This window comes from Coenobita brevimanus, chromosome 54, assembly GCF_032717465.1.
Source record: "Coenobita brevimanus isolate Jiangsu-jjx chromosome 54, ASM3271746v2, whole genome shotgun sequence".
Lineage (NCBI taxonomy): Eukaryota > Metazoa > Arthropoda > Malacostraca > Decapoda > Coenobitidae > Coenobita > Coenobita brevimanus.
Genome location: NC_137007.1, coordinates 38,954,253 through 38,966,212, shown reverse-complemented (window position 1 = coordinate 38,966,212; position 11,960 = coordinate 38,954,253). Strand labels below are relative to the sequence as shown.

The window sequence follows — 11,960 nt, the reverse complement described above, 5'->3', positions numbered from 1 at the left end:
TTAAGGGACTGTATTAGTAAAGTGCTGGGAGTGGGACTATTCATGGGATTAGGGGTATGTACGGTATCTCTTCCTCGTTAGTTTAATTCTACTTATATCAGGATAATATTGTCTTGTATACTATTCATGAAGGCCGTTTAAATACTGATAGGATAAAGATAACATGGAAGTGTTGTAGGAGTCATACAGTCAAGGTGCTGAAGGTAGGGAGACCTCGTGCGTCTAAGCGACTCCCTATTATCTTTTTCCCATGTATGCCTTCGTTTGGCATGCCAGTATCACCTTGTATGCTGTGTATGCGAACTATGTCAGTATTATCAAAGATAGGAATAAAATATAACAAATATCTTAAAAGTAGTACTGTCATGGCTGTGAGGGGAAGGGGGGACATTTTTGTTGCATTTTATGGGTTTTCCTGGCATCTATTCTTCACGTGTTTTGTTTTTGTTTCATGGCACACTAAGATTATATCGAATGTTAAATAGAGATAGCTTCTTAACCATCAAGCCTCGGGACGTTTCCAAATGGCGAAAATGACTGTCTGGAATTAGTTGGAGTAAAAGAGGTAAATCGCTTCCTAAGGCTTAATACGCGTCCACATCAAATATTTACTGGAGCGGGTGGAAGTTTTGCATCACGGTAAATCCAATGAAGTTATCGTCCGCATCTGCCCGCGTCCTGTGGGGCCATTTGTAGGGGTTACGATGATGCAAAGCTCCCGACCCGCGCCGAAAAGTATTTGATGTGGACGCAGCCTAAGTGTTACGATCTGTCCCTAGGCAGAATCACGACATTGCATACATTCAGTCCCCTAGAGGTTAATGTACTAGTAAGTTTTTTTTTTTTATCATTAATGCCACCACAGGAAGTAAGCTAATCATGTATTCTAATATATAACTAACATGGCCTCGAATCTCTATATCTCAAATGGGTGAAACATGGAATGTCGGCATATGTGTTTGGTTCGTGCCTCATAATTTTCGGCCGGCCCTGTAGTAAGCCAAACTCGTCAACCACGCATTCTCTTTCACACACCACCTTGCCTCAGACATACTCACTGCGTACTGTGGCGACTGAAGTGTTGTGCAGTAATCCCTCGAGCTTTACGCCAAGTTATTTTGTCGCATTCTCAGCCAGATATCGTGTTTCTTAGCTGGCGTAACTCCCGAATGGGCACAGGTGTGAAGATGGCAAACAGTCATAAATTTCGCAGGTCCTGGGGATGTGAAGATGATGGTGTGCCAAAGTTAGATGTGACTTAGTTTTTGAAAAAGCGGAGATGGTTTTAAAGATTCAGTTTACAGTATGTTCTGACGATGTGAAAATGACAGAATGACAGAGAACTGATGTTGGTTCTGAAGATGTGCAGATGATGGTGTTGGTAGATTTGGGTAGGTTCGTGGTGATGTGATGGTTGTGTGAGCAGAATCAGGCGTAACTGCTGAAGATGTGAAGAGGATGGTGTGCATAACCTGGCATTAGTTCTGACGATGTAAAGATAATGGATTTTGCTAAAATGAAGTAGATTGTGGTGGTGTGAAGACAGTGTGTGACAGATTTGACGATGTTTCTGATGTGACGATGATGGTGCACCAGAACTGCTATGAATCCTAACAACGTGAGGATGACAGTGTGTTATGGTTGTGACAGGTTATAAAGATGTGAAGATAACGAAGCCTGAAATGTTTTGTAGATTTTGGAGATATGAAGATGGCATTGTAGTAAATTGGGCATGTGTTCTGAGGCTACGAAAATGGTGATGTGCTAGACTCAGCTAGGTTCTTAATCCCTTCACTGTTTGGCCTTCTCAAAACTGGACCAAACAACATCGCGTTGACCTGAATAACATACCCTAACAGGCCAGAGTAGTGAGAAAGGATAATCGAGAACGTTTATTACCCTTTACCTACCAGGATTTTCTCAGTTGAGCAAAATAATCTGATGTTAAAATATAGATGAATGGATAAATAAAAAAAAAAATAAATAAAAAAAATAAAGCCCAGTTCTGTTCACTGCGCGCGAAATGGCCAAAAATGTGGCCCGTGATAGACTTAGCGTATTTTGTTATGATGGAATGGTAGTGTTTCAGACGTGGGTGAATTTCCAAGGTGAAGACGTGACATATTTTTCGTGGCTATAGTTTACGACACGCAACCGTCGAATTTCTAATCTACATCCCCATATTAATTCTGGGTACGGGCTGAGATACTTGACATAGAAATCAACCAGACTCTGAAGGTAGTTAGCCCTCTCACGGTCGGGACAACTCTACTGTTATGTTTCACCTCAAGTCAAACGATTGATTCAGCTCAGAACTAGAGAGCATTCAGAGAGCCCATATCTCTACTAACGCCAATAAAATTAAGGTTTTACTGTTGTAGTTCCTCTTTCCTACCGGATAAATAATGTTCCTACATAGCCAATTAAATACTTCTACCAGCTTAGTCTGCCCTGTTACTGACTCTCAGAGGGGCATACATTCGACAGCGCCACTGAAATTTACTGTACTGTTTATGAGTCCGGATCCAAATCAACCTCAAAACCTGATAAACTCCTCATTGACCGACAGCCCATCCATCCACCAGATTAAATGAAATGCGATAACAACATTTTGATATATCTTGTACACACACAAGCAGACAGACACGGGTGAATACATAACCTCGAAATTCGTTGGCGAAGGTAATGAGTCACAAGAGACTGCGATTATTAACCTCACTTATTAGTGTTAAATATGTATCACGCAGGCTTTGAACACTTGAGGATGATTAATCGTGTTTCAGAATTTTCTTTGCGCTTGGAAAATATGTGAGTAAATTATAGAGTGGAATCTTGACTTACCTAAGCTAGATTCTGAAGTCGTGGTCATTAACACCTCAGCACATTGCCTGTTTTAATTTATGATTGCTATGGTCAGACGTCTATATAGAAAAGCCATTTGTAGTGAAGGTGTTAATGAAGGCTGTGCAGTATCAAACCTCTCTAGATGAAAAGTCTCATCTGGGCTAAATAAAATTGTTTTGGAGATAGAACGAATATAGAAACTCATGATCGCAGCGAAGGGGTCAGTAACAACACTTCGGTGATGACGCACTCCCCTCAAAGAAGAAAAATGAAGCGATAAAAGCAAATAAATAAATGAATAAAAATGAAGCGGCAAATAACTAGATAAAATGGAAAGGCCAATATAAGTGTTTCAGGATTATCACAACTTCCTGTTAAACTAGCATGTGTTGAGGTGTGCCAGCTGGAATGAGGTGATGGGAGGCCCTGTAGGTGAAGAGATTAATGACACAAGTTCAGGTAAAGATGCACAGAACTACGGTGGTGATGTGGTAGCGGATGTGGGGTGAGGCTAGGAGATATTGTGAGTCCTGCAGCTTTGAAAGTTATTGATAGTCTTTGAGAAATATATCACGGTTCTCAAGAAAACGAGGATGAGGTGGGATGTATCGAGGTGGTGATGTGGTGTGGGTGTATACTGAAGGTTAATAATTATGGTGTATCAAAATATTCACTATGCCCAATAAGGCGATGTGGTGAGATGTACCGAAGTGGTGGTGTTGTGGTTGACACGTACTTTCGCGGCGCACGTGCACTCCTTACCGCTACCAGGTGTACACTGCGGTGGTGGTGTTCACAAGTGTTCTACCCGGGGCCAGGTGATGGGGCCTGGGCTTGCTGGCTTCTCTCTTCCTCTGCCTGTTTATCTAATTCTCGCACATACAAAACACAAACACTGTCGTTTCCTCTACTTACCCTGTTTTGTCTTTTTTGTCTATCACTCTCGCAAATACGGAAACACGTTCATTTTCTCTTCTTTTTATTTGTCTCATTTTTACTCAGAGTATTATTTTCACCCATACACATATGTACATTTACACACAATTTGTACGTCATTGTCCCCTGTTTGACTACATAGCTTATTTTCACACCTGCGCAAATATACACATTTTCTCCTGTCTGTTAGTCTGCACACACACACATACACACAGACACAGACACAGACACACACACACACACACACACACACACACACACACACACACACACACACACACACACACACACACACACACACACACACACACACACACACACACACACACACACACACACATTCACTTTCTCATGTTTTCTGTGTATCTCTTACTTTCACACACAAACACGCAGACGCATATTTCTTCATTTCTCATTTTCTCCCGCCTGCTTAGTTCATACACACATACAGGTCATAAAAGAAAGTACCATCCCCTCCACTCCCTGTGCGAGGGGTCTTGAAATTCGCGGCATTCAGATTGGTCACAGTGGCGTCAGGGACTGGGGATGAGGACTGGCATCTCTAGGGTGCGGGGGAGCTGATCTACACGAAACACTACTTCGTGTCATACTTCGAATCAGCCACAACTGTATTTCGTGGCATTTGAAAGTATGATGATGATGGTGATGATGATGATGACTGTCAGAGAGGCGAAGTTTGGGCTTGAGAAGGTATGATGATAATGAAAATACTGTTGTTGTTAATGATGACGTTGATGACGGATATGCTGCCGATGTTGGCGATGATGATGATGAAGCGTAAAAAGTTGACATGCCAGGCAGCGACATAGGGTACTGAACAATGGAGGACGAAACGTGAGACTGCACTGTGCGGGATGTTGATGAAGGGGTGGGTGAGTGAGGGAGATGGATCAAAGTGATGGGGATGTTTGGATGTGTTGGCGGACGTGGATGGTGTGGGTTGTGAAAGAGAGAGAGAGAGAGAGAGAGAGAGAGAGAGAGAGAGAGAGAGAGAGAGAGAGAGAGAGAGAGAGAGAGAGAGAGAGAGAGAGAGAGAGAGAGAGAGAGAGAGAGAAGCGAGGAAGACAGAAATATGCCCGTAAGGCATCACCAAAAGAGGAAAATTGATTTTTTTTTTTATTATGCGTATGTGTTCGGGAATGGCCGAGGATGAGGGTATTAGTGTGTGTTGTGAAAAATTTAGGAGTTGGGGAGTGTGAGAGTGGAAGGGGATACAAGAATGAGTAGATGGGGGTGTAAGTGGTTGGGGGAAAGTGTGCAGGGAGGGGAAGAGGGAATCTGTGGGTCGGGGGTGATGGTGAGGAAGATGAGTGATGGGAGGGGGTGCAGACATGTGCTTAGGAGTGGGAAGTGGGTAGGTTTAGGGCGAGGGAGATGTGACAGGTGATATAATGTAGATGTGTGCGGGAAAGAGCGGGTGGGAACTCTAGTAGAGGGGTGGGGAGAAGGGGTGTAGGTTGGCGGGTTGGAGAAAGTTGGTGTGGGATGGGAGGAGGTGAGAGGGACAGGCCAGGTGTGAGAGAAGTGATAAGTAGGTGCAGATGTTTGTGGGGGGTAAGGGGTGTTGTATGGGAGGGAGGTGTGGGCGGGGGAGGGTGGGGGAGGGAGGAGTCAAGGTGTATGAACTGTGTGAAAGAAGCTGTAAAAGTACGAAAGTTTGGATAAGTGTAGGGTGCAAGAACTATATTCAATATGACAGAGGCTTTGAGCGTTGTTACGATAGAGTGAGCGAAACGAGCAAGCGATGTTTACACTTGGTTAAGTTTGGAAACGAGCGGCCCGGCCGACCCGGCCTGCACCAACCCGACCTGACCGTCACACTAGGCAGAGGCTGTTAACATTCCTCCTATGTGAAGTAGAGTTGAAATTCATTCTGTTTGTGATACACTCATTCAATAAATTTTGTTAACTAAAAGAACTCACCCATAAAAGGCGTAGGAACCCTTTAAAATCTCGAGTTTTCCAAGAAAGAATTCGGCTCTAATCGTTAAAAGCCTCAATTACGAAATAAATTAAAAAAGATTTTCTGTCATAACACTTTTCTTTAACATTAACTTTAGCAGTTAAATATCGGTGATTCCACTTAAAATTTTATATAAGATGGAAACTGTGATAACATGGCGCTCGCTCGCCTGTCAGACGCTCACAAAGCACACTTTACTGGTTTATGATTATATTCCAAGCACGATCTGACGGGGGTAAGGAGGTCAGACAGACTTCAGAGTGCTGAGGTAACCAGTTGTCGATACATCCAAGACCATGTGAACGATAACTACATTCTTCTCACCTTAACTTGTTTCAGATTTTCACCGATCTGCAGCTTATTTCCTGTCGAGCAATAACAGAAAATAATTGTACTGTACTGTGGTCTTAAATAATTTCCATAGCACTTTCTCGTGACTAGGATCGTGTTCTAATGTAAATCTGTTGCTATACCTCAACATTCAAGATGGATGGATAGCAGTATTAGGCCATGTGAAGATAAAAGGAGTGTATAAAGTATTAAGTGAATTTACAGTAAATTTTTGGGCTGAAATTCATGCAAACTTGTGATACCTTTCCTTGGATATATTATTAGTTTGAGTATATATGACAAGGAAGAAATGGTACAAAATATTCATTCGTTTTGTGTTCTTTCTGAAAAATAAAAAATAAAAATTCTCTCTATCTTCTGAAAGGCGAAATGTGGACTACCGGAGACTGCAGTTCACTGGGTTCACATTCAAATGATTCTGGGGCTGCAACTACTACTCTGACCAAAAAAAAAAAAAAAAAAAAAAAGAAAAAAAAAAAAATCTCCACAGGGAATATATTCAGGTACAAATTCGTTTTGAAGAAGAAACCTCAGGTTTTGTCAGTTTATTTAATACAACTGATGTAGCCAAATAAATGGATGAACATATACCCATACAATGAAATCTATGTAACTTTAATATGCGTAATGTCCACTTATAATACTATATTGGCTTAGAATGTATAGTGTCAGTATAAACAATTCATAGTACAATCAACACATTTGTCTTCACTCGAGAGAGATGGGTTATACATTATATTAGTCACAAAAATGTAATTTGAGTATATACAGCTGTGAGTATAATGAACACTTCTTCACACACTAGAGGAACCTACACGTCGTGGTCCTGTGCACCTTGGGAGGAGTGAAGCAGTTTTGGCGTCCACCCGGGAGTCAAACCTCATATTTTCATTCACCTCTCCGTGGCGAAGGACCTTGGTCCGTCCCAGGAGAGGAGCTGTTTACTGCATGGTTCGTGTACTGTATTGTACAATACCTGTACCTGTACATCGGTCCCACAGAAGTATTTGCTTACCTGTAGTCGGCGGGTTTGCTCGGCTAGACAGACGGAAGCTAAGCAATAAGAACCACAACAACCCATGTTTAAATAACTACGATTAAGTTTTACCAAAATTTATTATTGCTTCTTCCAGGAAATTCTACTCCTCAAAGTAAATGACCTTCGAAAAATGTATCCTAAAAAGCACAAAATCTCTAGATAGCGAAAAACTTAGTACAGCGAACACATATTTGCCTATATGGAAAGCTTTTTGGAATATCCCTGATCATTCAGCCACTGCAGGATAACGTCGTAATAATTGTTCATCCAGGCGATGTTATTGGTGGTTCTCTCAATTGCCTGGTCGATGGCTAGTGTCGCCTTCCCAAGTTCAGTGATGTGATCCTCTTTGAAGAGTTCCAGCTGAAAGGCATATCATCATAATTATCATTATCTTTATCATCGCCTCTATCATCCTCATCATCATCAACGTCATTATGGACACTAATAATGCAAGCCAGGTAATTATGACCCCTAAAATACTTGTATAGTGCAAAGAGATATGGTCGTAACCTAAAAATCTGCAGTAAGTTGTCCTTTCCAAAGAGAGTCAAACAAAAGAGAGCCGCAGCCAAGATCAATTCATTAAAAGAATGGAGGTCATAGGCAGAAGGAAGAATATACTAAAGAAAACATTTTCAGAGCTGACCATGCCATTATTTCAGAGTGAGAATATTGGTTACCTTTGTATTAAGAAGTTGGAAAAAAATGGGGTGAGAATGCATTGCTAGACGGGTACTGCGCACTTTCCATTACGTCAACACCATTAATGTTGTCAGAGGTAAGCATGTACAGGGCCAGTACTGCTCCAGGCAAGCACTGAAATCATTTATGCTAACTTGTGCTGTTTTAAGTATGCATGAACACCCCTAATACTGCTCCAAGTACGCATGAGCACCATTAATACTGCTTCGCTTAGGCATGAACACCGCTGATGCTGTCCCAGGTAAATACTAGAGATACTGTTCCAGGTAAGCATGAACACTACAAATACTGTTTCAAATATCCATGAACACCACAAATTCTCCCTCAGGTATAGCAGTACTAGTTGTAGCCCCAGGTTCATCTGGAACGTGAACCCAGTGGACTGCAGGCTGAAGCTGTCCTCGTCCTGTACTCCACCATCATCCTTTTGAGGGATGGGAGGAGGGGAACTGAGAGACGTTTGTATAACCAGGCAGAGGAGCCACTCAGTCATATCGGTCCAACCACGTGAAGACGTTCCTCTCCATCACTACTATCTGAAGTCAGCACAAGGACGGGACTCACCTCATGCAATTCCTCATCGGTGTTGAAGTCAGCGGATACAGTCAGCACTAGATCCCCTGCTGTTGTGAAGGTACCCAAACTGGTGTGAGAGGAAGAGAGAGAGGGAAGGTTAGGTAGCTTGTGGGTCAGTGGTATGTCAGTCTACAGATGATAATGATGATGATGGCTGTGGTGATGATGATGATGATGATGATGATGATTGATGATGGTGATGATGATGATTGATGATGGTGATGATGATCTTGCCAATTTCATTGGTCAAAAATATGTGAAGCTAAAGAAGAAGCAGAAGATGAAGATGATGATGATGAGTTATACTGATGTGTTTGAATATGACATTAATGTTGGTTTGCATACTACTACTACTACTACTACCAATAGCAGAAGTAGTAGTAGTAGTAGTAGTAGTAGTAGTGGTAGTAGTAGTAGTAGTAGCAGTAGCAGTTGTAGTTGTAGCAGTGTCAGTAATACAACAACAACAACAACAACAATAATAACTACTACTACTGCTACTACTACTACCACCAATTCCACATAACTAAGAAACTAACGCGTCTCAAACACTCACTAGTCGGTAATCATCGTCCACTGGTTCCTCAAGTAGTTCCAGGCCAGATCTCTGCCTACGTCGTTATTTGATACAGCGGAAAACACTCGACTTGCATCCTGTCTCCTCACCCCGCTGTTCTCCGTGAAGGCCATCTCCAAGTACCTGAAGAAGCAGGAGAAGGCGTAAGAATGGTAGCTACATTATTACGTTGAGTGGGTGCAAGATGAACAAGATTGCCAGCACGCACAAGGGAATGCAATATGGTCTCGACATTGCTACCGTGCGATGACGTGCTTCCGTGCAGAATGCCGTGATAACTGATAAGCAGACAAAAATATCGGCTCATAACATTTTTCCACATTTATATGGTTTGGTTTTTGATTGCATACATCCTTTTAAAAGGCCTAAATAAATAAAAAAATACAAAAAGCACACACACACACACACACACACACACACACACACACACACACACACACACACACACACACACACACACACACACACACACACACACACACACACACACACACAAGCTTAACGTCGCGCGACAGAATAGGGCGAGCTGCCGGAAACGATTCCTTCCTTCTTCGCAGGAAATAATAATAATAATAATAATAATAATAATAATAATAATAATAATAATAATAATACCTGGACAAGATCCATACTTCCTTGGAACACCCGAGGGCAGACAGTATGGTTTCCTTCTCATTGCCCAGGTTGGTGGTGAGGTATTGGTTCCAGGCGAAGTTCCACTCCTCCTCCCCTCCTTCAGCGATGCCGGTACAGTAGACGGTGCTCTTCTGGTTCGGCGAGATGCTGGAGATTTAAGAGAGCGGATGATTTTTAGATGGTATACAGTGGTTGATGGTCAGATGTTATACAGACGATGATGTTCAGAGGAAATACAGCAGATGAGATTCAGATGTAATACAGTAGATGTCGTTCAGACTTAATACTGTAGGTGATGATCAGTGGAAGATATTCAAATGCAAGATCATAGATGATGTTCAGATGTACTATAGATGATGTTCTTGTCTTGGGCACAACTTCTGTGAATAAACTTAATGAAAGGACTAATGGAAAGTGTTACTTTGTGCCTCTGCTAAATACAATCGTTTGGAGGTACAGGCATGAGCAAAAGTTCATCGAGAATACTTTATCCAGCACTGTGTCTTGCCTTCCCCATTTCTCATTCCACTCCTGAGCAACAGAGAGCATCCTTCCCCCTCTTATTCTTTTGCTGTGACCTTCATATTGCTTTCATAAGAATATTTCGTGTAATGCCTTTCATTGCCACAACCGAGAGAGAAGTGTCGGCTAACTTTTGCACATAGCTGTTCCATCAGTAATTTACAACACGCATCACATTACTGAGAAGATTAATGACTTGAAAACATGGCGGACGTACTAATTTGGGAAGAGGGGTCTTTACCGAGCAGGGAAAGAAACGCCCGGAGATCTTTTTGTGAAGGCCATCCCTCACCGAATGTAGTGTCAGGCAACAGGTATAAGATACAAGTACTGATCGATCCTAAAAATTTACCTCTCTGTGTCAGGGTTGAGCATCCACTCCTGATACAGAGCCACAGACTTGTCGACACAGTCCTTGTGGTCGAGATCGCACACCCAGGACGAGGCCAGAGTGCGTTTGTAGTGCTCCAGCTGAGGATCATTTTCGTCGTCCTCAAAGCCCACGGATTCATAGAGAGGCACCAGTAGTGATAGCAGATAGTTCTGTGGGAAGAGTTTTATTGACTTCGGCCGTACTGTAAGAAATCTCCCTAACACCTTTTCCTAACCGGCTTTTTTGCGTATTAAAACATTCTGGCCTGTTACCTAAATCATTCTGATATGGCCATGCTGCCGAAATAATGTGCAAGGGATACTGACCAGTCATATCCAGCCTCCTTAAACAATAAGAATACGGGCTTTATTGTTATGGGCAGAGGTAGGTGGTGATATTGCCCAGCACAATGCAGAATAATAATAATAATAATAATAACAATAATAATAATAATAATAATAATAATAGTAAACCACTCACCCTAAGCGAGCCGTATCCTCCCTTTCGCGAGAACATGCCTTCCATATATTCGAGGTTGTCCATGGCAGAGGCCCAGGGCATGTACTCAGCCTCATCACTTAAGTACGTGTTCACGCTCAGAGCCGTCGGGTAGTCCAAGTCACCTAATGAGCAATGTATAACACAGTCATCTCTTTAATCCAATACCATCTAACTTTCCTCTGGCCCCACATGATTTTACCCATTCTTGATCCTGATGATTTTACTTATTCCTGCTCCTGACGATTTTGTTCTTGCTCCTGACGATTGTACTTGTTCTTACTCCTGACGATTTAACTTATCCTTGCTCCTGACAATTTTACGTATTTTGGTCCAGAGGATTTTATTTATTCCTGCTCCTGACGATTTTACTCACTCTTTCTCCAGACGATTTTTATCATATTAGGTGAAACAGTTCGAACTGGAGGGCCTCCCTAAAGCTTAAATTTACCCCTTCACTACTGCAAATCCTTCGTAAAGTTGACCAGAATCGTTTGCATACAGGAAGAATAAAATAAAAAGGGTTTAACAAGGGAAGAGGTTAACCCCACTTCTAAGTCACAGGCTACAAAGGATGGCAAAGATACAAGAGAAGGATCAGAAACGTGCAGTAGCAGAACATGATAACTTTTGCAGAAATAGGATAACTTTTTTTTTTCTACCCTCAGACGACTATGTTTAATTAAGAAGAAAATTAATAAAAGTATTAACAAAGGCTAAATGTATTCTCTGCAATTTCATAAGTTTCCTCTAAGCCGCTGGAAAAAAAAATGGAAAAGAGATGTTGAAAGAAATTTCCTTCAACTTGAATGAAAATTAGTCTATATGAGAAATTCACCTTCTAATCTTATGTATTAGCAAAACCAGCCCGTATCCTACCTTGTCGTCCGGGAAGCAACGCATCCACGCACCTACCCAC

At 41.9% G+C, this 11,960-nt stretch overlaps 1 protein-coding gene across 1 annotated transcript in view; it reads right to left on the bottom strand.

Annotated features, from left to right (window-relative positions):
- Nucleotides 1-11,960, bottom strand: part of LOC145401113 (uncharacterized) — an 84,092-nt gene that overhangs the window by 37,253 nt on the left and 34,879 nt on the right. Inside the window, exons 28-35 of the mRNA XM_080273483.1 lie at nucleotides 11,024-11,166; nucleotides 10,523-10,713; nucleotides 9,628-9,795; nucleotides 8,992-9,135; nucleotides 8,424-8,502; nucleotides 7,363-7,517; nucleotides 7,131-7,168; nucleotides 6,089-6,129 (exon numbers count right to left, since the gene is read on the bottom strand). Of these exons, the coding sequence (XP_080129609.1) occupies nucleotides 6,089-6,129; nucleotides 7,131-7,168; nucleotides 7,363-7,517; nucleotides 8,424-8,502; nucleotides 8,992-9,135; nucleotides 9,628-9,795; nucleotides 10,523-10,713; nucleotides 11,024-11,166 (959 nt within the window). The remainder of the gene's footprint in view (nucleotides 1-6,088; nucleotides 6,130-7,130; nucleotides 7,169-7,362; nucleotides 7,518-8,423; nucleotides 8,503-8,991; nucleotides 9,136-9,627; nucleotides 9,796-10,522; nucleotides 10,714-11,023; nucleotides 11,167-11,960) is intronic.